At 50.7% G+C, this 25834-nt stretch overlaps 1 protein-coding gene across 2 annotated transcripts; it reads left to right on the top strand.

Moving 5' to 3' along the window:
* The first annotated feature begins 45 nt into the window (after positions 1 to 45).
* On the top strand, positions 46 to 25073 carry SLC3A2 (solute carrier family 3 member 2). Of its 2 annotated transcripts, none has more exon segments than NM_001082656.1 (10): positions 46 to 334; positions 17651 to 18082; positions 18431 to 18604; positions 19181 to 19275; positions 21738 to 21806; positions 21913 to 21971; positions 22134 to 22314; positions 22432 to 22575; positions 24397 to 24474; positions 24568 to 25073. In NM_001082656.1, coding segments are annotated over 10 exon segments (1716 nt in total). In that variant the 5' UTR covers positions 46 to 213; the 3' UTR covers positions 24931 to 25073.
* The last annotated feature ends 761 nt before the right edge of the window (positions 25074 to 25834 follow it).

The raw sequence follows: 25834 nt of genomic DNA, 5'->3' as shown, positions 1-25834 counted from the left end.
AGGCGTGCGAAGGCGCGCCGACTGCATTGCGGCGGGTTGCGGCGGGTTGCGGCGGACTGCGGCAGTGTGCTGCGAGTGCGCGCGAGCGCCGACCCCCTGCTTGGCCTCCATCACGAACTGACGGTCCTTCCCGGTCTCGGCCGCCTGCCCTTACGGCCTAGCCGGAGCCCCTCTTGCTCACACATCCTAAGCCAGTGTGCGTGATCCGCCTCCATGGATCCCAGGGATCCCGAACCTCCTGAGCTCTCGACCGGCGTCGCCTCGGTTCCTCGCGAGCCGCCCCGCGCTCCTTCGGGGCCTGGCATCCAGGGTCTCAGCGCGGCGGGCGACTCAGGTACTGGGCCCTGGGCTGAGCTCGGGGAGGACCCTTAAGTGCAGCCCTTTTGGGGAAAGTAAAGGCGTTTCAGTGTTCATTTACTTTATTTTTTTAAGGGAAATTCTGTACTAACAGGTGTAATGGCCGGGAATTTAAGTCAGGAGAAAGCAGGCAAGCGATGTGGTTAAGGGAAGTGAACTGGGTGAAATCTGGCAGACTGAACCCTGCTCCATCTGATCGTTGCGTGCTGGAACATTGTCTCTGTGAGATCAATGGTCAGTTTTTAAGAAGATCCAGAATTGCGCGTTGATTTACCCAGATGAAAACGTTAGCTTACAATTTCTAAGTACATTCTATTAGCTAATCAGGGTATGAATGTGGGCCCAGGGTGGCCAGTGATTGTGAATTTGCAACAGCTTGTGAAGTGACAGTCCACTAGAAAGTGGGCATTTCAAAAAAAGTAGATGGTCTTTCTGGAAGCTATGGAGATTTCCAGAGGCTAAGCACCTGCTAGGCACAATGGGTACGGAAGGGAACAGAGCATACAGTGTCTCGTGGGTCCACGGAGCATAGAGGGGATAGACAGGAAAACGAATGTATCGGGGGCAGGTAAGTGCTGTGATAAAAATGAAGTGGGGAGTAAACTGTTTAATAGAACTGTGGCGTAGCGGGTAAAGCCGCCGCCTGCGGTGCCGGCATCCCAGATGGACGCCAGTTCTTTTCCAGGCTGCTCCTCTTTCGATCCAGCTCCCTGTTTATGGCCTGGGAAAGCAGGGGAAGATAGCCCCAAGTCCTTGGGCCCTCGCAGCCATGTGGGAGTCGCAGGAAGAAGCTCCTGATTCCTGGCTAAGAATCGGCCCTGCTCTGGCCATCGTGGCCATCTGGGGAGTGAACCAGCAGATGGAAGACTTCTCTCTGTTTCTCTCTTTTTCAAATAAATAAATAAATACGTAAAATCTTCTTAAAAGATGAAGTGGGAAGGTGAGAGGAGGCTCTGGGGCAGAGATGGAGAATTATTTCACTCAGAAGGACTTTTTTTTTTTTTTAAAGATTTATTTATCTGAGAGGTAGAGTTACAGACAGAGAGGGACAGACAGGTCTTCCATCCTCTGGTTCACTCCCAAATGGCCATAACAGCTGGAGCTGGGCCCATCCGAAGGCAGGAGCCTGGGACTTCCCACGTGGGTGCGGGGGCCCAAGCACTTTGGCCATCTTGTGCTGCTTTCCCAGGCCATTAGCAAGGAACTGGATTGGAAGTGGAGCAGCCAGGACTCGAACCAGCACCCATATGGATTGCTGTGGTCCCACAATGCCGGCGCACCAAGTGGAATCTTAATCACTTAATCTTAATCACTGTGCCAAGTATCTGCCCTCCTTAAAAGTTGTTAAGGCCGGCGCCGCGGCTCACTAGGCTAATCCTCTGCCTTGCGGCGCCAGCACACCAGGTTCTAGTCCCGGTCGGGGCGCCGGATTCTGTCCCGGTTGCCCCTCTTCCAGTCCAGCTCTCTGCTGTGGCCTGGGAGTGCAGTGGAGGATGGCCCAAGTGCTTGGGCCCTGCACCCGCATGGGAGACCAGGAGAAGCACCTGGCTCCTGCCATCGGATCAGCGCGGTGCGCCGGCCGTGGCGGCCATTGGAGGGTGAACCAACGGCAAAGGAGGACCTTTCTCTCTGTCTCTCTCTCACTGTCCACTCTGCCTGTAAAAAAAAAAAAGTTGTTAAACAAAACTTGGGGCAGTTTATTTGCGTCAAGCAGAGATTTTTAAGATTTATTTATTTGAAAGGCAGATTTACAGAGAGAATAGGAAGAGATGAGAGAAAGAGGTGTCTTCCAACCGCTGGTTCACTTCCCTAATGACTGTAACAGCTAGGGCTGGGCCAGGCAGGAGCCAGGAGTTTCTTCCAGGCCTCCTACATGGATGCAGAGACCCAAGTATTTGGGCCATTCTCTCCTGCTTTCTCAGGCGGATTAGCAGGCAGCTGGGTTGGAAGTGGAGCCTCTGGGTCTTGAACTGTCGCAGCTTAACTTGTTATGCCACAATGCCAGATCTGAGATTGAAGTTTGGTGGAAATAATGCAAGTTCCATTATCTCTGAAATGGTTGAATTTTGAATATTTTTTCCTTGGAATAAGGAAGAGAGTGTTCCATGAGCAAAGAATGTAGTCTCAAGTTAGTGAAATGTGTATATATTTGTGTGTGTGTGTGTGTGTGTAATGCATGTATTTGCTTGACTGCAGCCAAAAAGCAGGGGTGTCAAATAATGACAAATGAGAAACATTAGGTGAAAAAAATGGTTGAAAGTACTGACTATTTAATATGTTAGCATTCATTAAATGCTTTTTCATGATAGGCACAGAGCTAAGTGTTTTATATGTGTTTCCTCAGTTCAAAAAAACAGTCATTGTTTTCCCCAAGCATAGCTGAGGTAACTGAGTATTGTATTAAGTTACTGACCCAAGGTCACATAGCTAGTGTGGCGGAACTGTTATTTAAATCTAGTTTCTACTGTTGACCCTGTTAAGAAAAATTAGCCAGAATGTGAGAATATGCAAGTCTGGTGTCCTTTGGATGTTATAAGCAGGCCTGCTTGTCTGGGATTGCTTTTCTAGGAGAGAGTACTTTTGTTTGACTTCCTGCTTATTGTTGATTTGGATGTCACTTCACATTGCCTTATAAATCATTAGCAGGTTTTGTATCCTCCTATTAGAATTCATGTCAGCATTCTTAACTGACAGATGGTAGTTCTTTGCTAGAATTCTCCTAAGAACAGTCTTAAGGGGCTGGCATTATTGGTATAGTGAGTAAAGCCACCACCTGCAACACTGGCATCCCATTGGGCACTGGTTTGATTCCTGGCTGCTCCACTTGGATCCAGCAGTGGAAGATAATCCGAGTGCTTGGGTCCTTTGCTACCCACATGGAAGATCTAGAAGAAGCTCCTGGTTCCTGGCTTCATCCTGGCCCAGCCCTGGCTGTTACAGCCATCTGGGGAGTTGTGCGGGCCTGCCGCACCAGTTGAACGGAACCTGAAGGAGGGAGTGGGAATGAAAAGAGGGACAAGGGCGCAGAGAATGGAGCCAAGACAACAAGGCTGATCAAGGCTCGTTTATTCTAAAGTCCCAGTGGTATTTATACATAACCAGCTGCAGAACAAAGAAGCACAAAAGATAACAACATATGTAACCAACTTATCGGGGCCTCTGGTGGCACAGGTAATTTTCACAGAGCGTTCTTGATTATCATCCTCCTTCAGGATGGGAGTATGTGACTTTCTTATCCCAGGAACTCCACAAGCCAAGATTGGCCTTAAGTTGTCCAAAGGCTGCCCACAGGGAGTGAACCAGTGGATGGAAGATTGTGATCTCTTTCTCTCCCTCTCTCTGTAACTCTGCCTTTCAAATACACAAATTTTTAAAAAATAAGTTTTAAATGTTATTTGTTCCCTCATTAATTAATGAGTAAAACTATAGACATGGATTTACTTTATATGAGTCATTTTTAAAAATTTTTTAATTTAATTTTTTATTTTTGACAGGCAGAGTGGACAGTGAGAGAGAGACAGAGAGAAAGGTCTTCCCTTTTCCATTGGTTCACTCCCCAATGGCCACTGTGGCCAGTGCGTTGTGGCCGGTGCACTGCACCAATCCGAAGCCAGGAGCCAGGTGCTTCTCCTGGTCTCCCATGCAGGTGCAGGGCCCAAGGACTTGGGCCATCGTCCGTTTTTAAACTATTTTTTTTTTACTTGAAAGGCAGAGAGAGAGGGAGCGAGGTCCCTCATCCACTGGTTCATGCCCTCAAATGTCTGCAACAACCAGGGTTATGCCAGGCTGAAGCCAGGAGCCCGGAACTTAATCTGGGTCTTCCACATGGGTGGCAGGGACCAAAGAACTTGAACCATCACGTGCTGCCTCCAAGTTTGTGCATTAGTAGGAGGCTGTAGGAAGAACCCAGCCACTCCCGATGTGGGACATGGCATCTTAGCTGACAGGCCAGACTTGCCCTTGTCTCTGAGTTTTCACAGTAGACTCATTCTGGCTCCTGACTCTGGTTTCCTGCCTTCTAATATATTCTGAAGTTTGCAGAGTGATCTTTTCAAATAAAAAGTCTGGTCGAGTTTGATTTCTCAGCCTACAGTCCTTCAGTGTCCATTGTTTTATGCCCACATCCCAGTTCAAACTGACCAATACAGACATTGAGAAGCTCTGTTTCCATTGCCAATTTCTTTTTTTTTTTAAAGATTTATTTTATTGGGGCTGGCACCGTGGCACAGTAGGTTAATCCTCTGCCTGCGGCGCCAGCATCCCATATGGGCGCTGGTGCTAGTATCTGCTGCTCTACTTCCAGTCCACCTTTCTGCTGTGGCCTGGGAAAGCTGTAGAAGTTGGCCCAGGTTCTTGGGCCCTGCACCCATGTGGGAGACTAGGAAGAGGTGCCTGGCTCCTGGCTTTGGATCGGCGCAGCTCCAGCTGTTGCGGCCATTTGGGGGGTGAACCAATGGAAGGAAGACCTTTCTCTCTGTCTCTCCCTCTCACTATCTGTAACTCTAACTCTCAAAATAAATAAAATCTTTTAAAAAAGATTTATTTTATTTATTTGAAAGGCAGAGTTACAGAGAGAGAGAGAGAGAGAAATTTCTCATCGGCTGGTTCACTTCCCAAACAGCTGTAACAGCCAGGGCTGGGCTGGGCCAGGCCAAAGCTGGGAGCCTCCTCTAGGTCTCTCATGTAGGTGCAGGGGGCCCAAAGACTTAAGCCATCCTCTACTCCCTTCTCAGGTACATTAGCAGGGAGCTGGATTGGAAGTGGAGCAGTTGGAACCAGTGCCCATATGGGATGTCAGTGCTGCGGGTGGTGGCTTAATTCTCTATGCCACAGGGCTGGCCCCCGCCAGTTTCTTTACCATCACTCCCTTCCCAAAGCCTGAGCCACCTCCTCCCCTCCCCCTACCGTAAAATCCCTGAGATCTGATATCCTTCTATCCCTGTTGCCTGCAGAATACAACACACCAGTAGGACTCAGTACACAATTATTAGTGTATCCCTATACATTTTTAAAAATTTATTTATTTGGGCCGGCGCCGTGGCTCACTTGCCTAATCCTCCGCCTGCGGCGCCAGCACCCTGGATTCTGTCCCAGTTGCCCCTCTTCCAGTCCAGCTCTCTGCTGTGGCCTGGGAAGACAGTGGAGGATGGCCCAAGTGCTTGGGCCCTGCACCCGCATGGGAGACCAGGAGGAAGCACCTGGCTCCTGGCTTCGGATCAGCGCAGTGCGCTGGCCTCAGCAACCATTTGGGGGTTGAACCAACGGAAAAAGAAAGACGTTTCTCTCTGTCCCTCTCTCTCCCACTGTCTAACTCTGCCTGTCCAAAAAAAAAAAAAAAAAAATTTATTTATTTGAAAGTCTGAGTTACACAGAGAGGAGAGGCGGAGAGAGAGAGAGGTTTTCCATCTGCTGGTTCACTCCCCAATTGGTCGCAATGGCTAGAGCTGCGCCAATCCAAAGCCAGGAGCCAGGAGCTGCCTCTGGGTCTCCCACGTGGGTGCAGGGGCCCAAGGACTTGGGCCATCTTCTACTGCTTTCACCGGCCATAGCAGAGAGCTGGATTGGAAGTGGAGCAGCCGGGTCTCAAACCGGCGCCCATATGGGATGCCGGCGCTTCAGGCCAGGCGTTAACCTGCTGTGCCATAGCGCCAGCCCCTCCCTATACATTTTTGAATGATCTTTTTCCATCCCTAATTCATTGGCTGCTGTATTTTACTTATCAAATGAACTTGGTTGACATGAGCATTTGGTGTTAGGATGCCAAGTGGGATGCCTGCCCCCCATAGCAGAGGGTTTGTGCCTGACTTTGCTTCTGATCCGGCTTCTTGCTGATGTATCTGATGTATACCCTGGAATGCCGTTATTGGATCTTTTCTGCCCACATGGGACATGGATTGAATTCTGGGCTCCTGGATTTGGGCTGCCAACTGTTGGCAGGGATTTGGGAAATGAACCAGCAGATGGAAGGTTTTCTCCCATCTTTTCAAATAAATATCTCAAAATGTACTAATGGATGTTTAAAAAAATGAGGAGTGGGCATTGTGGTACAGCAGGTTAAGCCAACCCTTGTAATGCCCACATCCCATATCAGAGGACTAGGTCAAGTTCTGGCTGCTCTGCTTCCTATCCAGCTCCCTGGTATTGCATCCCAGGAGACAGTGGGTGATGACTCAAGTGCTTGGGCCCCCATCACCCACGAGGGAGACCTGGATAGAATTCTGGCCTGGTCCAAAACTGGCTATTACAAGCATTCTTCTTAAAAAAATATATATTTTTTTTAATTTGAAAGGCATAGTTACAGAGAGAAAGAAGGAGACACAGAAAAGCGGAGTAGCCAAGACTTGAACCATCACTCATATGAGATGCAGGCGCTGCAGGCAGGGGCCCAACCTGCTGTACCACAGTGCTGGCCCCTGTTGGAAGCATTTGGAGAATGAACCACCTATGGAAGATCTGTATCTTTCCCTCTGTTTCTCTGTTGCTCTGTGTTTCAAGTAGGTGAAGGTAAATATCTTTTAAATAGGCTTGCCCTTAGAGCTATGTGGAGTGTTTGCTGGAGGAGCAACCCTGCCCTCATCTGGCAGCAAGAGGCACTGCATCAATTAATTAATGGAAGGCTGTAGAAACAGCTGGTGGCCAATTATAAAAGAAAAAAAAATTCTAAACTTATTTGAGAGGCTGAGAGGCAGAGAGACAAGCTGTGGTCCCCACATTCTCACAAGGGCCAGACTCTGGGAAACCAATCCAGTTCTCCCAAGTCAGTGGCAGGAGCCCAGCCACTGGAGTTATCTCCTGGGGTACATTTCCAGCAGGAAGTTGGAATCAGGAATCAGACCCAGGAAACAAACCCAGACACTCCAGTGTGGGGTAGTTGACTTTGTGACTTGATCTGACATAATCCAACTCATGATGCGACAGTTCTGGATGTATGGTCACTTGGTGCTTCTGTTACTTAATGAGAGACACTGGTATCATCCTCATAAATGTTTTATAGATTAAAAGATTTTTATTTGTGAGGCAGAGAGACAGAATCAGTCAGCCTGGTTTACTTAAAAAATACCTGCAAAAGCTGGGGCTGGGCAAGGCCAAAGCTGGGTGCTGGGACAGGATCTGGGTATCTCATATGGGTGGCAGGAACCCAGTTACTTGAGCGATCACTGCTGCCTCCTAGAGTCTGCATAGTGGGAAGTTGGAATCAGGAGCCGGAGGCAGGTACTGAACCCAGACATGCCAGTGTGGGATACAGGCTGGCCCCCTCCCCCTGCATCTTCTAGCTCAGCTCTGTTACTGCTTCTCTTACCAGTGTGGATGCAGAGGAGCAGTCTACGTGATGCTGGTGCCCTCTCACCATTCCTGATGGCCTTGGTGAACATGGCCCCCGCTAGCACCTTCCTTGGATCACAGTTCACTGTCCCCACATAAACATCCATTCCAGCACACCCGCTTTCTTCAGCCTCCTTATTCCTTCCGGCACCATTTCCTAAGGCCTATCTGCCTCATCCAGCGTGGGCCATTGCCTTCGCAGGCTTCTTGAGAGCACCTTAACGATGAGTTTGCCTTATCAGCTGGGGTGTTTGCAAAGGTATTGAATTCTAGATCCCAAGTCTGTGAATTCTATTCCAGTGATCATTTCCCAGATCCCCAAGTGTCTAATAGGATGGATATATTTGGGTTTGGAATAACATTGGGTCTTTGGCCTGGGGAAAAGAGTTGTCACAGTAGCAAAAACAAAGTAGAAATCTCTTGCAAACCCTCCTTACTCTAGTTCCTGTAGCTACCCCTACATTGCTACTGCTTTCACCGACATCACTGGGGACCTCTTGCCGCTCAATCCAAACAGATACATTTCATCTTTCCTTGACTTCATTGACCTCCGTAGCACTTGACACTGTTGACTTGTCCCTCCTTCCTAGAGCGCTTCCTACACTTGGTTTCTGGGATACCACCATATCCTGTATTTCCTCCTGCTTTTTTTTTTTTTTTTAAGATTGATTTATGAGAGGGGGAGATATATATATATATATACATATATATATATATAGAGAGAGAGAGAGAGAGAGAGAGAGATCTCCATCTGCTGTGTCAGGCCTCAGCCAGAGTATGGAATCAGTCTGGGTCTCCCACATGGGTACAGGGATCCAAGAACTTGGACTGTCTTCCATGGCTTCCCCAGGCATATTAGCAGGAATCTGAATTGGAAGTGGAGCAGCCAGGACTAGAACTGGCGCCCATATGGGATGCTGGTACTGCAGGAGGCGGCTTTACCTGCTATGCCACAGCACTGGCCCCCTTTCTACTTCTTGCCCATTCTCAACTTCTATGTATTCCTTACACATTCCTTAGGGTCCTGTCCTAGGTATACTTGTTTTTTCACTCACCGTGTTCTGTGTTAGGTTAACTTTATCCATCACCATGGCCTCATTTGTTCTTTATACTCTGCTGTCTCCCAAATGTCATTTCAATTTGGGGTCTCCTGAGGTTGTAATGGCCTGCCAGACATCTTTACTAGGATGGCCCATACACATCTCAGGTCAGCTTCTCCAAAAATGAGTTCATTGTCTTTCCCTACAAACCTGTTTCTTCTCACTATGCCCTTTTCTACCCAGTTGTCTATGCTGCATACGTGGTCATTATCCCTAGTGCCCCTATGCTGTGAGAATGTTAAAAAGAACTTCTGAGAGGTTGAGTACCCCTTATCTGAAAAGGCTGGGACCAGAAGTGCTTCAGATTTTGGAACATTTGCATATACATAAGGACATGTCCTGTAGATGAGACCCAAGTCTAAACACAAAACTCTCTTATGTTTCATACACATCTTTTATACATGGCTTGAAGGTAATTTTATGTAGTATTTTGTTTTTAATTTTTTTATCCCAGGAAGGTGTCTGATTAATTATTTATTTTCATTTTATTTGAAAGGCAGAGAGACAGAGAGATTGTCCATCTGCTGATTCATTGCAAATGCCTGCAACAGCCAGGCCAAAGCCAGCAGCCAGGAACTCAATCTGGGTCTCCCACATGTGTGGCAGGGACCGACCCAAATGCTTGGGTTATCAACCACTGCCTCTCAGGGTGTGCATTAGCAGGAAGCTGGACTCAGAAGCAGAACCAGGATTCTATCCTATATGGGACGTAGGCATCCCAGGCAGAATCTCAGCTGCTGTGCCAAATGCCTGTCCTCAGAGCCTGATACATTTTTGATTGATAACTCTTCATAAAGACACGTCCTGATGGGTGGGTGTGTGGTGCAGCAGTTACGTCACTGCTTGAGATGCCTCATCCTCATGTGGAGGGCCAGAGTTTGAGCCCTGGCTCCAGTCCCAATTTCAGTTTCTTGCTAATGTGCACCCTGGGAGGCAGTAGGTGATGGCTCCAGTACATGGATCCCTGCTACCCATGTGGTAGACCTGGATAGACTGGCTATGGCCTGGCCCTACCTTGGCTGTTTCAGGCATTTTGGGGAGTGAACCAGTGGATGGGAGATCTTTGTCTGTCCCTCTGCATTTCAAATCGAAATAAAAATATATAAATAGAAGACCTCTGAGTGCCCACAGCTTGGTTTTTTTCTTTCTTTTCTTTTTTTTTTAAAGATTTATTTTATTTATTTGAAAGAGTTACAGACAGAGGCAGAGACAGAGAGAGAGAAGTCTTCTATCCACTGGTTCACTCCCCAGATGGCCGCAACTGCCAGAACTGTGCCGATCCGAAGCCAGGAGCCCGAAGCTTCCGCTGGGTCTCCCACCTCGGTGCAGGAGCCCAAGGACTTGGGCCATCTTCAGCTGCTATCCCAGGCATAGCAGAGAGCTGGATCGGAAGAGGAGCAGCCGGGACTAGAACCGGTGCCTATATGGGATGCTGGTGTTTCAGGCCTCAGGCCAGTGCTTTAACCTGCTGCTCCACAGCGCCAGTCCCCCCATAGCTTGGTTTCTAATACTGTTCTTTTTTTTTTTTTTTTTTTTTGACAGGCAGAGTTAGACAGAGAGAAAGGTCTTCCTTCTGTTGGTTCACCCCCCAAATCGTTGCTATGGTCAGCGCGCTGCACTGATCTGAAGCCAGGAGCCAGATGCTTCCTCCTGGTCTCCCATACGGGTGCAGGGCCCAAGTACTTGGGCCATCCTCCACTGCTTTCCTGGGCCACAGCAGAGAGCTGGACCGGAAGAGGAGCAACTGGGACAGAATCTGGCGCCCCAACCGGGACTAGAACCTGGGGTGCCTGCGCCGCAGGCGGAGGGTTAGCTAGTGAGCCGCAGCACCGGCTCTAATACTATTCTTCAATGAAAGGAATCAGAAATCCTTGGAAAATTGGCTGATTCTAGCACTGGTATACAGAATGAGCTGAAATATCTTGTAGTGCCAGAAAGTAATAAAGTACTCTTTATTTTTTTTATTCTTTTTTAAATATTTATTTATTTATTTATTTGAAAGTCAGAGTTACACGAAAAGTGGAGAGGCACAGAGAGAGAGAGGGGTCTTCCATTCACTAGTTCACTCCCCAGATGGCTGCAACCGCCGGAGCTGGGCTGATTAGAGCCAGGAGCTTCTTCCGGGTCTCCCAGGGGCCCAAGGATTTGGGCCATCTTCTACTGCTTTCCCAGGCCATAGCAGAGAGCTAGATCGGAAGTGGAGCAGCCGGGACTTGAACCGGCGCCCCATGGGATGCCGGCACTTCAGGTGTCAGCTTTACCTGCTACACCACAGTGCTGGCCCCAAAGTACACTTTAAAAAAGAGAAAGGCCGGCGCCGCGGCTCACTAGGCTAATCCTCTGCCTAGCGGCGCCGGCACATTGGGTTCTAGTCCCGGTCAGGGCGCCGGATTCTGTCCCAGTTGCCCCTCTTCCAGGCCAGCTCTCTGCTATGGCCCAGGAGTGCAGTGGAGGATGACCCAAGTCCTTGGGCCCTGCACCCCATGGGAGACCAGGAGAAGCATCTGGCTCCTGCCTTTGGATCAGCGCAGTGCACCGGCTGCAGCGCGCCGGCCACGGCGGCCATTGGAGAGTGAACCAACGGCAAAGGAAGACCTTTCTCTCTCTCTCTCTCTCTCTCTCTCACTGTCCACTCTGCCTGTCAAAAATAAAAAAAAAAATAAAAAAAAAAAAGAGAGAGAGAGAGAGAAAAAGGGGAGGCGGTATTAAAAGGTTACAGGACAGGCTGGCGCCGCGGCTCACTAGGCTAATCCTCCGCCTAGCGGCGCCGGCACACCGGGTTCTAGTCCCGGTCGGGGCGCCGGATTCTGTCCCGGTTGCCCCTCTTCCAGGCCAGCCCTCTGCTGTGGCCAGGGAGTGCAGTGGAAGATAGCCCAGGTGCTTGGGCCCTGCGCCCCATGGGAGACCAGGAAAAGCACCTGGCTCCTGGCTCCTGCCATCGGATCAGCGCGGTGCGCCGGCCGCAGCGCGCCGACCGCGGCGGCCATTGGAGGGTGAACCAACGGCAAAGGAAGACCTTTCTCTCTGTCTCTCTCTCTCACTGTCCACTCTGTCTGTCAAAAAAAAAAAAAAAAAAAAAAAAAAAGGTTACAGGACAACCTGAAACTGCGCACTATAACTAAAGCTGTAATAGTTGCAAAAAACAAATCACTGTATTCTAGTCCATAGTATAAAATAAATATCAGAGTCAAATAATCATATATATAAATGAATGGATACATAATCATATAAATAAATGAATGGATACATAAATAGCAAGGAAGAGACAAATCTTGGAGCTGGCATTATGGTATAGCGGGTAAAGCCGCCACCTGTGATGCTGGAATCTCAAGGGTGCTCTTTTGAGTTCCAGCTTCTCCACTTCTCCAGCTCTCTGGTAATTGCCTGGGAAAAGCAGTGGACGATGTTCTTTTTTTTTTTTTTTTTTTTTTGACAGGCAGAGTGGACAGTGAGAGAGAGAGACAGAGAGAGAAAGGTCTTCCTTTGCCGTTGGTTCACCCTCCAATGGCCGCCGCTGCAGCCGGCGCACCGCGCTGATCCTGGCAGGAGCCAGGAGCCAGGTGCTTTTCCTGGTCTCCCATGGGGTGCAGGGCCCAAGCACCTGGGCCATCCTCCACTGCACTCCCTGGCCATAGCAGAGAGCTGGCCTGGAAGAGGGGCAACCGGGACAGAATCCGGCGCCCCAACCGGGACTAGAACCCGGTGTGCCGGCGCCGCAAGGTGGAGGATTAGCCTATTGAGCCACGGCGCCGGCTAACGATGTTCTATGTGTTCAGGCTCTGATACCCCACTTAGGAGACACAGATGAAGCTCCAGGCTCTCGTCTTTGGCCTGGCTTAGTCCGGGCTATTGCAGCAATCTGAGGAATGAGATGTGAACAGATCTCTCTCTCCCTGCCTCTTCCTCTCTGACATTCAAATAAATAAGTCAGTAATTTTTTTTTAAAGGAGACAAATATTCTAACCAAGAAATCCTAAATAATATGGGTAGCGCCTTCCCCCTAGGGAGGCAGACCTTAACTCTGTACCTCTTGAGTGTGGACTGTACTTAGTGACTCTCTTCCGGAGAATGTTACAAAAGAAAGTTTTTTTTTTTTTTTTGGGGGGGAGGGGGGCACAGGGCATGAGGAAAATGAGGATGCGTGCCAGTATTTTGTGACCACGAGTACAGAAGGAGCTGGGGATGGAAGGCCTCAGTGAGCACTTTAAAGTTTTGTATTGCTGCTTGGGCTTTTGGATGAGATCAAGTGTTGTGTCTCTGATGGAGTATCTGATGTCATCCATCCAAGGGGTAAGAAGTTAAAAGTACCTCTCCACATCGTCCACAAATTAAGCGGCTGTTTCTCTGGTGTTTATCTTCTAATACCTGGTTGCATTAGAGGGAATGGCTTGCTGCAGTATTGTTCATTTGTCCAACATACGCGACTACCAGATACTTTTTGGATGGTATGCTTGGAGTGTATTTCCTTTAACTGCCTAGCCAATTTCCTACCCAGTGACTGAGAGTTTTTTTTATTGCATTTAGGGCAGTGGTTCAGATACTGCTTGGGATGCTCTCCTCCCCACCTTTTTTTTTTTTTTTTTTTTTAAATTCATTTATTTACCTGAGAGGCAGAGTCATAAACACATAGAGGGAAGGACAGAGAGAGAGGTCTTCCATCTGCTGGGTCACTCCCCAAATGGCTGCAGTGGCCGGAACTGGGCTGATCTGAAGCCAGGAGCTTCCTCTGGGTCTCCCATGCAGGTGCAGAGGCCCAAGGACTTGGGCCATCCTCTGCCGCTTTCCCAGGCCATCAGCAGAGAGCTAGATTGGAAGTGGAGCAGCTGGTACTTGAACTGGCACCCGTATGGGATGCCAGCACTACAGGTGGATACTTAACCTACTATGCGACAGTGCTGGCCCCATCCCCCCCCCCCCCCCCCCCGTAGTTCCCCATTCTCTACGAAAAAAACATCGCTGACAGTTCCTTTCTTTAGCACTCGGTGTCCCTCCTGCAGGATTTACAATAACAAAGTAATATTCTGGCGTCATTTCTTCTAATAGCAGCTGCCAAGTAAGCCCTTTTAGTTGGGTCAGGCTCCTTCTCTGCTTTCATTTCAGCCACACTGAAACTCAATTCCTTAACCCCAGCTGGCATCCATTTTTCAGGTGGCCAAAATCCTCAAGACTTCTGGCTGATGGTATTTTAAAGGCACAGCTGGACTGGCCGCTGTGTTTCTGGGTCTTTGGAATAATACTGCGGCCTTTGGCAGAGTTGCAGAGTCTGCCGGGCAGGGATGATCTGCTGAAACACTTCCAGCCTTCCTCCCGTCTGTCTGTCACATTTTTGCTCTGCCTGTGGAAATTCTTTTTACATGTTGGGGTGGGGAATGGGGAACAAACTCCCCTGTCTTGGCTAAGATCAAGTAATCGCATGTGTTGGGAAACATGTGACATGATTTTTGCAATGGTGGGTTAGAAATGAACTTGGCCTTCTGCACTTCAGGGCCCCCATCCCTGTCTGCCTGAGTATTTTAAAGGCCTCACATGGACCTTATTGCCTCTGTGCAGCTGGACTGCTTTTCTTCTTTTCCTTATTTATTTATTTGAAAGGGAGAGCAACAGAGGAGAGAGAGAGAAAGAAATCTGTTACCAGAGGAGAAAAGGGTCCTTGTCTTCGCGCAAGAAAGAATTCAGGCATGAGACAGAGAGCAGGGGAAAGCAACATAGCAAGGTTTATTAGCGTAGGGACATCCTTAAGAACGGATGGGCACCTCTCCAGACAGGACCTGGGAGAGAGTGCGCAGTTTACATTTAGGCCAGGGTTTCTAAGGGGATGGGTCTTGCCCCCCCTCCTTCTCCTCTTCCCGAACAAAGGACTTATTGGATGTAAATACAAAAAATTCCTTTATGAGGTCCCCTCCAGTTATCAGACAGGGGAAGCCTGGCTGTTGTCACCCCGTCTTAGAGGAGCCTTAGAGGAAGGATGGTTATTGGGTAGAAGGGGCAGGACGTTTCAAGTGCAGATACTGGGCTGCAGCTGGAAGGTTATTGGGATGACTTTGAGATGAGGATGCTGGACCTAGATGTCAACTCCTTAGGCTTTTTTTTTTTTTTTTAGATTTTTTTTTTTTTTAAATTTTTTGACAGGCAGAGTGGACAGTGAGAGAGACAGAGAGAAAGGTCTTCCTTTTTGCCGTTGGTTCACCCTCCAATGGCCTCTGCGGCTCAATGGTGCAGGGCCCAAGTACTTGGGCCATCTCCCACTGTACTCCCTGGCCACAGCAGAGAGCTGGACTGGAAAGAGGAGCAACCGGGACTAGAACCCGGTGTGCCAGCACCTCAGGCGGAGGATTAGCCTATTGAGCCGTGGCGCTGGCCATGAGATCTATTTTCTAACTTCTGGTTCACTTTCCAAATACCCACAAAATCCAGGGCTGGGCTAGGCCAAAGCCAGGAATCCAGAGGCTCCATCTGGGTCTCATGGGTGACTGAGACCTAAGCGCTTTTCCAGTTATCCACTGCCTCCTAAGGTGAGCATCAGCAGGAAGCTGGCTTGGAAGTGGCATAGCCAGGACTCAATATAGGATGCTGCTGCATCCCCAGCAGGATTTAAACCACTGTGCCAGAATGTACCCTCCCCACCCCAAGTCTTTTGAAATCTAAATTCTTCTTGACAAATTATATGCTTTGCAGTTCTATAGTAAATATTAAGCTTTACATTTCTCAACGCCCATTGTGTTATTTGAGGATCCCTAGCTGTTCTCTGCCATCTTTTGTTTTCCTGTCCTCCCCCCACCCCATTTATTGCTGCTTTGGTTGAACATTTGCAAATCTTCCTTTGTTTTCCTGCCTACACAGTGTCTCCTTGATAAGATACAGTATTTATCATTTTTATCCCTTTATCTTCAGATGGCTACTTTTTTTCAGTTCCTAAGGAGGGAAATGGTTGGGCTTGATTGATACAGTTCATCTACTCAGGAAACAGTAGGCAGTACCACTGCATGCCATTTCTTGTTCCTTTGTTTTCACTCTATGCTACTTCTTGTTTTTTTTTTTTTTTTCCTTCTTTCTCTCATTTTTTGTTTTCTCTGTATGCTATTTCTGAGCACACAGGCTCATAGACAAATAGCACAAGGCCCCAGCCACTTGCCTTCGAGGGCAAACAGACATCCAGACAAAGAAATATGATAAATGGGACAAGAGCTGTAGCAGAAGTAGATGAGTAGTGGAGGGAAAGTAATTCTGACTGGGAACCAAGAGAAGTGTGTCACTTGAAGGAGGTCTTGACTGAACAGGTGCTTGCGTAGAACAGGAAAACAGGAAGTGCCAGACGAGGCCTGAGGAAGCCTGGTGTGTGAGACCGGCAGGTGTTTGCAGGCTGATGTGGCTCGCGGGCAGTGCCAGTAGCAGGTGTGGCGGGTGATAAGGTTGGGGTGTAAGTTGTTAGCTTCTTAAAGGCGTGCAGATGGAATCGGCTTCAGCCATCTGGATCCATGGGGCGCTGAATGAGATACACGTTCTAGACCATTTCAGGGAGAGCTTTTGGCCCAGTTCTGAACCTTGAGCTTTCATGCTGGGGATAAAGTCCACACAGAACCCGTAGGTGGCATTTTTTATCTGACATGCCCAGAGTACCTTAGATTTGTTATCTTGTGAGCGCTGGTAAGAACCTCCACCCACTTGCCTGTATCCCCTGGGAGGTAGTTCCAGCCATCCTAGGGTGCGGAGGGGTGGAGGCTTTGGAATGCCGAGAGGAATGTCAGAGGTTGAGACTTTTTATACCCCTTTTCTCTATGACTTCAGATCTCAAGGCTTTTGTGGTTTTCCAAATTCACAGCAATCTTGGCTCCCAGCCTAGGTGGGAGAGGGAGAAAGAACCTATTTCCTTCAGCTCCGCTCTGAAAATAACCCAGCTGGCACTGCTCAGGAACGAGAAGTTCCCGAGGTGCTGGCGCCTCACAGTGTTGTTTGGTAGTCCCTGCTCGCAACCTTGTGTCTGCCCCACTTCTGTCCAAGGGCCTCTGTGGGAGGGATTTAGGAGGTGGAGGTCTTCAAAGCCTCTGCAGCTCCAGCTGCCTCCAAGGCCTAGCATTATGAAGGGGGGCAGGTGGGGGAACCCCGGCAGTTTAGCATACTCTGTGGGAGGGCCCGTAAGGTGTGGGGAGAGCCTGGCCATAGCATCTTCTGTCTGCCCCCAGCTCTGGAATGTTTGCTGGATGTGATTCCCTGCTGCCCGACATTGGGCGCCAGCCACTGGCTGGTGGGGTAGGGTAAGGACGAGGCTGTTGGCTTCAACTCTCCTGTCCCAGCAGATTTCATCTTAAAACATCGCCAGGAAGCCTGATTAGAGTTCATTCAGTAAAGCTAATGAAGCAAAGTATTGTAGTGGTGCCCAGTAAATAGTTGCTGCATGAGGAATTAAATGAAATAAATTCAAGATGAGTCTTGAAAGACAAGTGGGAGCAGGCCCTGCGGGACCAGAGAGCACAAGGCCTGCAGGTGGGGGAGGCAGCGTTGGGTGTGGCGGGCTTTGAGTGCGGGTGGCTGGGGGGGGGGGGGTTGGGAAGACCAGGTGGCTGCAGGCTTAGGACCCGCACCAGACTTTGTCTACCTAAAGGTGGCTTGGTGCTTAGCGTTGGCAGCTGGGGTCCCCAGGAGGTGGCTGGGCGGAAAGAAACGACCTCTCCGCGGCCCCAAGCCCGCCCAGGACGCCGGCCCGCGCGTCACCTTCCAGGGGCGGGCCGGGGCGGGGCTCCCCGCAGCCCGCAGAGCCCCGGCCAGCGCGCCGCAGACGCCGGAGCGGAAGCTGGGCAGTCGCACGCGCCGCGAGAGCTCTGGGGCTGAGCCGCCGCCTGACCGAGGGTTGCGTCTTGTCGCTGGTACCGCAGGCACCATGAGCCAGGATACCGAGGTGGATATGAAGGAGGTGGAGCTGAACGAGCTGGAACCCGAGAAGCAGCCGATGAACGCGGCGTCGGAGGCCGCCGTGGCCATGGCCGTGGCTGGCGGCGCCGAGAAGAACGGTCTGGTGAAGATCAAGGTGGCCGAAGACGAGGCGGAGGCGGCGGCCAAGTTCACGGGCCTGTCCAAGGAGGAGCTGCTGAAGGTGGCGGGCAGCCCCGGCTGGGTGCGCACGCGCTGGGCGCTGCTGCTGCTCTTCTGGCTCGGCTGGATCGGCATGCTGGCCGGCGCGGTGGTCATCATCGTGCGGGCGCCGCGCTGCCGCGAGCTGCCGGTGCAACGGTGGTGGCACAAGGGCGCCCTCTACCGCGTCGGCGACCTGCAGGCCTTCCAGGCCCGCGACTCGGGCGACCTCGCCGGTGAGTGCCCGGTGGCCTCCCCACCCTTCCCTGGTCTCATCCGAACCCGGTCCCTGGGCCTGGTGTCGGCAGGGTTCTCCACCCCACCCATTACGGCGCCGCTCCCGGGCACGTAGCCCTTACGGTTCTTAAGAAAAACCGACCTGCCCCGCCTAGCCGCTGACTCAGCACCCTCCCTTCCGCGGAGGCGGTGGGAGCCAGTCACAACCGGTTTGTGAAGCAAAGCTCGAGGCTTCTTACATCAGCTGCTCTGAGCCTCGTGATCCAGCCGCCCCTCCACCTCCCTGCCCCTCACCCTTAGGCCGCGGGAGAGGAGACGTTAACCCCGCCCTCCCCTCCGCATTGCAGGTCTGAAGGGTCATCTGGATTACCTGAGCACTCTGAAGGTGAAGGGCCTCGTGCTGGGCCCCATTCACAAGAATCAGGAGGACGATGTCGCCGGGACCAACTTGCAAGAAATCAACCCGGCTGTTGGCTCCAAGGAAGAGTTTGACAGCTTCCTGCAATCGGCCAAGAAGAAGAGTGAGTGCCATGGGGCTTCCTAAGGAAGCTGCTCCCAGGGACCCTGGGAAGAGACCTGGTTTACTCCTGTCTCCCGCTTTTACCACCAGGCACAGGGGAGCTTTGTTAGATCGCAGCCTGAAATGGCTTTGTCACCTGGTGCAGGGGCGGTGGACCTGGCGGGGCCACTTCGAGAGGCCGGTTTATCCTTTGCACTTTGGTGTCCCAATTTGCACAAAGTAGACTTTAACTAAATTAGTGGTTTTAACAACTTGGAAACTTGGTTTTCAACTTGTAAAGCAGTGGATTCTTTGGTTAAAAAGGAAGAAACAAAAATACTGTGTTACAGCCCACTATAGAAGCATGTTTAGAAGGACTCACTTTTGTCATGGGCAGCCCAGGGTGCCATAGCTCAGCCTTGTTAAGATCAAACTCATGTCCGTGTTTGAAGGGAGAAAGATTTGCCAGGCCTCAAAGCCGAACTTTTATACCAGGTAACACGTGGGAAACACTCGGCAGACTTGCGTTTGGGGTTTCCTCCCTTCCCTTACCCCAAAGTCTTTCTCATGACTGCCTCTTCCTCCTCCTTTGTTCCAGGCATCCGCGTCATTTTGGACCTCACTCCTAACTACCTGGGTCAGAACTCGTGGTTCCTCCCCACTCAGGTTGACCTTGTGGCCACCAAGGTGAAGGTGCGTGTGTTGCAGCTGATAGCCGTTGGGAGCCACATACTGGGCGCGGTGCTGAGCCCTTCCCAGCAAGCCTTGTACACCTGGGCTTGGCTCCTTGCATCCACAAAGGGATGTCTCGCCCATGGCCGGAAGGATGGGCCAGCAGGGCACCCGTGCTTTTTCTTGTTCCTTTTCTGACCACTCATTTTTCTTATTTCCTTTGCGCTGAGGATCAGAGGGCCAGGAAGGGGATTTCTCAGATGTCACTCTGAAAGTTTGATTTTTCTTTCTTTTGGGAGAGGAAGTCCTTTCTTTGTGGGAATCTTGTCCTGACTGGCTTCCCAGGTCTTGTTTGATGTGTTTGGCATGGAGCCCAGTCTGAAATCGTAAGGCCGGGCTTCCTATGTCTGGGACTATGCCAAGTGTGTTATAGATCTCTTCTACTTCTCTGTGTAACCATGTAGGGTATCTGATTCTCCCTCATGTAAGTGAGGTACCCTAGACCTACAGTCCCAAGTGATTCTGCCTTTCCTAAAGGGACAGGCTCCAGGGGATTTGAATGCCACCCCAGCTCCTGAGGCCTGAGGCCTGGGTTTTAGGACACTGGCTAGTCAGGATGGGCAGAACAAACAGTGGAGGCAGATTCTGACACTTGGCTGGCAGCTGTGTTTTTTTTTTTTTTTTTTAAGATCTATTTATTTGAAAGGCTGAGTTACAGAGAAAGAAGGAGAGAGAGAGAGAGAAAGAGAGAGGGAGTTTCCGTCTGCTGGTTCACTTCCCAATGGCCACAAAGGCCAGTGCTGAGTCAGGAGCCAGGAGCTTCTTCCAGGTCTCCCTCATGGATGCAGGGGCCCAAGCACTTGGACCTGTTTCCACTGCTTTCTGAGACACATTAGCAGGGAGCTGGATTGGAAGTGGAGCAGCCAGCAGGCAGTGGCTTAACCCTCTGTCACAATGCCGGCTCCACCTTGATTCTTTTTAAAAAACTTTTTTTGAATGTATTTGAAAGACAAGGAGAGACAAGACAGGTAGTGATCTTCCATTTGCTGGTTTGCTTCTCAAATCCCTGTACCATCTGGGGAAGGGAACTCAGTCATGTCTCCCACATGGGTGTCAGGGACCCAACTACATGTGGCATTGCCTGCTGCTTCCCAAGGAAGAGTGGGAGCTAAGCCAGGACTTGAACCCAAGCACTCCTGGTGTGGTGTGAGAATGGCTGATCCAGGTGGTATTTTACATGTTGCACCAAGCTCCCACCTGCTATGCTGAGAGAAAATTCTGAACTCCAGTATTTGAATAGGCCCCCTGGGGCCATCCACTTCAGCTTTTATCAGTTGCTGGGAGCTCCTTTAAGGATTTTTTTCTTTTCCAAATACAGAGAGAAAGCCTCCATTTGCTGATGGCTCATCCCCCAAATGCCCCCAACAGACAGGCTTGGGTTGGGCTGATGGCAGGAGTCCAGAACTCCATCTGGTGGCAAACCCTGGAAAAGTTGTTAATAGGGGCCAGCACTGTGGCACAGGGAGTTAAGCCACCGCTTGCAGTGCTGGCACTCTGTATTGGAGTGCTGGTTCTGCTTCCAGTCCAGCTTCCTGCTGATGTGTCTGGGAAGGCAGTGGAAGATAGACCACTACTTGGGACTCTGCCACCCACGTGGGAGACCAGGATGGAGTTACTGGCTCCTGACTTTGGCCTGGCACAGTCTTTGCTGTTTGAGGAGTAAACCAGCAGATGGAAGATAAGTCTTTCTCTGCCTTTCAAATAAATAAATCTTAAAAAAAAAAAAAGAAAAAAGGTCAAGAGTTACTGAACAGGAGATGTTTTCAGAGGGTGTGTTGTGAGGGGTGAGAGCCTCAGATGAGAATGGAGATTAGAGGGGAAGCACACAGAGTAGAAAAAGGGAAGGAAGGGAAGGGAAGAAAAGGGCTGTGGGGGTGGGGTGGGCGTGGGGCTCATGCTGTGAGCCAGGCGAGTGCCAGGCCTCCAGCCAGGGCCTGTTCTGCTGAGCTGGCCTCTTTCACTTCTTCCTCTCAGATGCCCTGGAGCTGGGCTTTGAATTTTGTTCTTTTGTCCTCGGTCTTGATCTGACCAGCTCTTGAGCTGCCACCCTCCCCAGGCTTCAGAAAACTTGCTTTGGGACGTTGTGATTTAGGCACTGTCTCTGCTGCTCCCTGACCATGACGCTGGGTGTTTTTCCACATTCGATTTGTGTTTAGGGGCACACTTTTCTGTAGCTGTCAAGGATGAAGCTGTATGATTTGCCAGGGAAAGGAGCAGAGGAGTAAAATGCTACAGCACTGAGAGAATCGATGGGAGGGGGACCAGCGGCTAAGCCTTTGTGAACGAGGAGGGAAAATGAGACTCGGGCAAAGCAAATAACTTTGCTCTAAGTTGTGGGGAAGTGGGCGAGGTTTGGCGTGGACTGGTATTTTCTGAGCCTTGCCCAGCTGCTGATATCTTTTCTGCTCTTTTGCCACCTGTAGGATGCTCTGAATTTTTGGCTGCAGGCTGGCGTGGATGGCTTCCAGGTTCGGGACGTGGGGAATCTGACGGTAAGTTTCCTCTCCATGTGAGAGGCAGAGTGTGACTGAGAACAGAGGGTCTCAGTCAGGGCCCGGGAATGCTCCCTGCTCCTTCATTCTGCTGTGTTCCTTCTAGAACGCAGCCTTACACTTGGCCGAGTGGCGGAACATCACTAAGAGCTTCAGTGAAGACAGGTGAGTGCCAGATGGCCGTTCTCCGGGCTCAGCTCCATTGTGGGAGCCCTGCCATGGAGGTCTGGGTCTGAAGAAGCGGGGGTCTGAGCCCAGAAAAGCCCCTCTACCTCCATTGTTCCTTTGCTGTCCTGTGCCAACCTGACATCCCCCTGCCCTGTGCAGGCTGTTGATTGCAGGGACAGAGTCCTCGGACCTTCATCAGATCCTGAGCCTACTCGAATCCACCAAGGATCTGCTGTTGACCAGCTCGTACCTGTCAGCCTCCGGCGTCTCTGGGGAGAATATGAAGTTCCTAGTCACCCAGTATTTGAATGCCACTGACAGTCACTGGTGCAGCTGGAGTGTGAGTACCACACTGGCTGGAGCCAGGGGAGCAGGGAGCCTGTTGGAAGAAAGGGTTGTTGGGAGTTGGAGGCAAGGTGGGCTCAGGGGCTCACCAGTGTCTACACTGTCCCTGCAGTTGTCGCAGGCGGGGCTCCTGACTTCCTTCGTGCCAGCTCAGCTCCTCCGACTCTACCAGCTGCTGCTCTTCACCCTGCCCGGCACCCCTGTTTTCAGCTACGGGGATGAGATTGGCCTGCAGGCGGCTGCCCTTCCTGGAGAGGTACTGTGCGCTGTCTACCCTGGCACCTGACCGACTGACATCTGGGTTTGCTTCCTGGTCGGTCACATAGTCAGTGTTTGGCCTCAGGAAAATTATTTTACCCCTTTGAGTGTTGGCCATGTCTTCTCTGATCTTGCATTTCTTGTAGACTGGTTAGGACTAGGGCAGGCATTTGGTGTAGCATGTAAGACCCCTCCCATTTCAGAGTGTCTGGGTCCCAGGTCTGGGTCTGCTGCCGATCCTGCTTCTGCTGATGCAGTCGCTGGGAGGCAGCAGGCGATGGCTCAGGTAGTTGTGTCCCTGCCACCCATGTGGGAGACCCAGATTGAGTTCCAGGATTTTGGCTTTGGCCTGGCCCAGCCCTGGCTGTTGTGGGCATTTGTGGAATGAACCACAAGATGGATGATCTCTATCTCTCAGATGAAAATAAATAAGTAAAAAAAAAAAAAAATTAGGGTTAAAGAGGACCTATTTTTATTTAGTTTTAAAAGATTTTTGTATTTTATTTGAAAGAGTTATAGAGAGGGAGATAGAAAAAGAGATCTCCCATCCACTGGTTCACTCTGCAGATGGCCACAACAGCCAGTGCTGGGCCAGGCCAAAGCCAGGAGCCAGGAGCTTCTTTCAGGTTTCCCATGTGGGTAGCAGGGGCCCAGGTACTTGAGCCATCCTCTGCTGCTTTTCCCAGACCATTAGCAGGGAGCTGCATTGGAAGTGGAGCAGCCGGGACACACACTGGCATACGGGATGCCAGCACTGCAGGCGGAGGATTAGCCTACTGCGCCACAGCGCCAGCCCTCAGGGCCTGTTTTTGATGGTCATGTGTGGCACTGGGTAGACGTTCAGTATGATAGCTGTCGTTCATTTTTTCGTCCTTTGGATGATGGCCGCTCTGTGATAGGCTCTTGCCTCACAGGAGCTCACTCGCAGTCGTGAGGGCACCAGGTGAATACGCAGAGAAGTCAGTAGCAGTGAGTGCTGGGACAGGGTAAACCACGAAGGCGTTGGTTGGCTTTCATGCCTCGGGGTTGGAGTTGATTCCTCAGGCTGATATTTACAGTGCCTGCCACTCATTTATTCTGCAGATGTTTATTGGATAATCTGTTGCACATTGGGGCTGCAGCACTGCACACAAAACTGGGCTTCTGAGATTAGATAATAAACAAATAAAGATGCCAGGTGCTAATATGTGAAAGAAAGCAGGGTAGGGGTCTAGCAAATAGGGGAAGGGGTATGTTTTACATAGTGGCCAAAGAAAACCTGATGAAGGGCTGGTGTTGGTGGTGCAGTGGAGTAAGCCACTGCCTGCAATGCCAGCATCCCATGTGAGCACCAGTTTGAGTCCCAGCTGTTCCACTTTGAACCCAGCTCCCTGCTAATGTGCCTGGGAAGGCAGAGAGGGTAACCTAAGTACTTGGGTCTTTGCTGACTGTGTAGGAAGACCTGGATGGAGTTCCAGGCTTCTGGCTTCAGCCTGGTCCAGCCCTGGCTATTATAGCCATTTAGGGATTGACCCAGTAGATGGAAGATTTCTCTCTCTCTCTCTCTCTCTCTCTCTCTCTCTCTAACTCTGCCTTTCAAATAAATCTTAAAAAAAAAAACAAAAACAAAAAACAAAAAACCTGATGGAAAAATTGAGCAGAGACCTAAGGGACATAGCTCATGGCTGTCTTGGAGTCCTCTTGGCTAAGGGGATAGTCTGTTTGCCAGGATTTTGCCTTATAAGCCTGCTTCCTTGTCTAGTGAAAGTTCGCTAGGTGTGGGTGTGCTCATGAGAATGGAGAAGGGAGAGAGGACTGAATCTGGGTCTCTGCTTTCCAGCCTGCAAAAGCCCCAGTCATGCTGTGGGATGAATCCAGCTTGCCCAGTGCTTCTGTGAGCGCCAACATGACGGTGAAGGTAAGGCCTCCTCATGGGTGGGCAGAGGCTTATAGAAACCTGCACACCCAGGATACCCTGTCACCCTGACTGCTATGTCTTCATCATTCCCAGGGCCAGGATGAAGACTCTGGCTCCCTCCTCTCCCTCTTCCGGCGGCTGAGTGACCAGCGGGGTAAGGAGCGTTCCCTGCTGCACGGTGACTTCCACGCACTCTCCACCGGGTCCAACCTCTTCTCCTACGTCCGCCACTGGGACCAGAATGAGCGTTTCCTGGTAGTGCTCAACTTTGGGGACGAGAGCTTGTCAGCCAGGCTGGGGGCCTCCAGCCTGCCTGCCGGTGCCAGTCTGCCAGCCCGGGCTGACCTGCTGCTCAGCACCCATCCGGGCCGTGAGGAGGGCACCTCCCTTGCGCTGGAGCACCTGAACCTGGAACCCCACGAGGGGCTGCTGCTCCACTTCCCCTATGTGGCCTGACCAGGACCTGGAGCCCTCCCCACACCCTCCCCAGGCCCTTTGGGGTCTAGTCTCTTTCCTTTTTTTATAACTGTTACAGATTTACAGATGTACCCACAAATGGGATGTTCGCTGCCTTCAAATAAAAATCACCCCTGCCTGGAGAGGTCTTGTCTTCCCTCTACCCCTCTGTCACATGTCACAGAAGGAATTTCTCCACTCCTGTCCTCGGGCCTGCCCCACAGTGATTTCAGCCAGGGTTCCATTATGACTGCTCCAGCTCATCCATTCATTAGGGACGAAGACCCAGAGAAGAAGGGGCCTTCCAAGGTCAACAGTTAGGAGGTGTCAGGGTTGCCTCCTCACTCAGGCCAGGCCGAGTGCTCTCCTGAGGTCTTAGCTTTTCTCCCTGAGCACATTCTCCAGCCAAGTGTGGGTCAGTTCTTCTGTTTTTGCAAATTTGGGCCTTTTCAGGCAGAGAGTGGGATCCCAGAGATGGGATCCTTGGGCCCTAAAAGGTATTCCCAAAGCGTACAAGAGGTCATTCATCTGAAAGTTTGGTGAGTGCTCAGAATGTGTCAGGAACTGTTCCAGGTCTGGTTACAGCAGGGGGGAAGTATAGAAATCCCTGCCTCCTTGGGGCTGTACGTAGGTTCTCCCGAAAGAGGAAGGATGAATAAGATGAATACAGTTTGTTTATTGTGTGGTTGCCAGTGTTCAAAGAAGGATAGAAAGCGCAAGAGCTGTTTGGGGATCTAGAGGAGGCCTCACCCAGGAGGTGACCTTTGTGTAGAAGGCCTCAGGGAGGGAGCTCACCTTGGGGGGACCTGCAGGGAGTTTTTGGGTGCTGTGGGCTGGGGCATGGCTGGTGTTTCTGAGGAGAGCTGGGGGAAAGAGTAAGAGATGAGGTCAGGTTGGCAGGGGA

The sequence above is a fragment of the Oryctolagus cuniculus genome, chromosome 1 (genome assembly GCF_051225735.1).
Source record: "Oryctolagus cuniculus isolate XC-2025 breed Fujian yellow rabbit chromosome 1, ASM5122573v1, whole genome shotgun sequence".
Classification (NCBI taxonomy): Eukaryota; Metazoa; Chordata; class Mammalia; order Lagomorpha; family Leporidae; genus Oryctolagus; species Oryctolagus cuniculus.
Note: the sequence above shows the minus strand (reverse complement) of the source record. Positions and strands in the feature narration are given on the sequence as shown.

Bases quoted from the DNA above. Each gene is read 5' to 3' on its own strand.
- SLC3A2 (XM_070071050.2), top strand. From the start codon at position 17,201: ATGAGTCTTGAAAGACAAGTGGGAGCAGGCCCTGCGGGACCAGAGAGC. The intron at 18,605-19,180 runs GTGAGTGCCATG...CCTTTGTTCCAG, and splicing joins GCAATCGGCCAAGAAGAAGA to GCATCCGCGTCATTTTGGAC. The intron at 22,315-22,431 runs GTGAGTACCACA...CTGTCCCTGCAG, and splicing joins GTCACTGGTGCAGCTGGAGT to TTGTCGCAGGCGGGGCTCCT.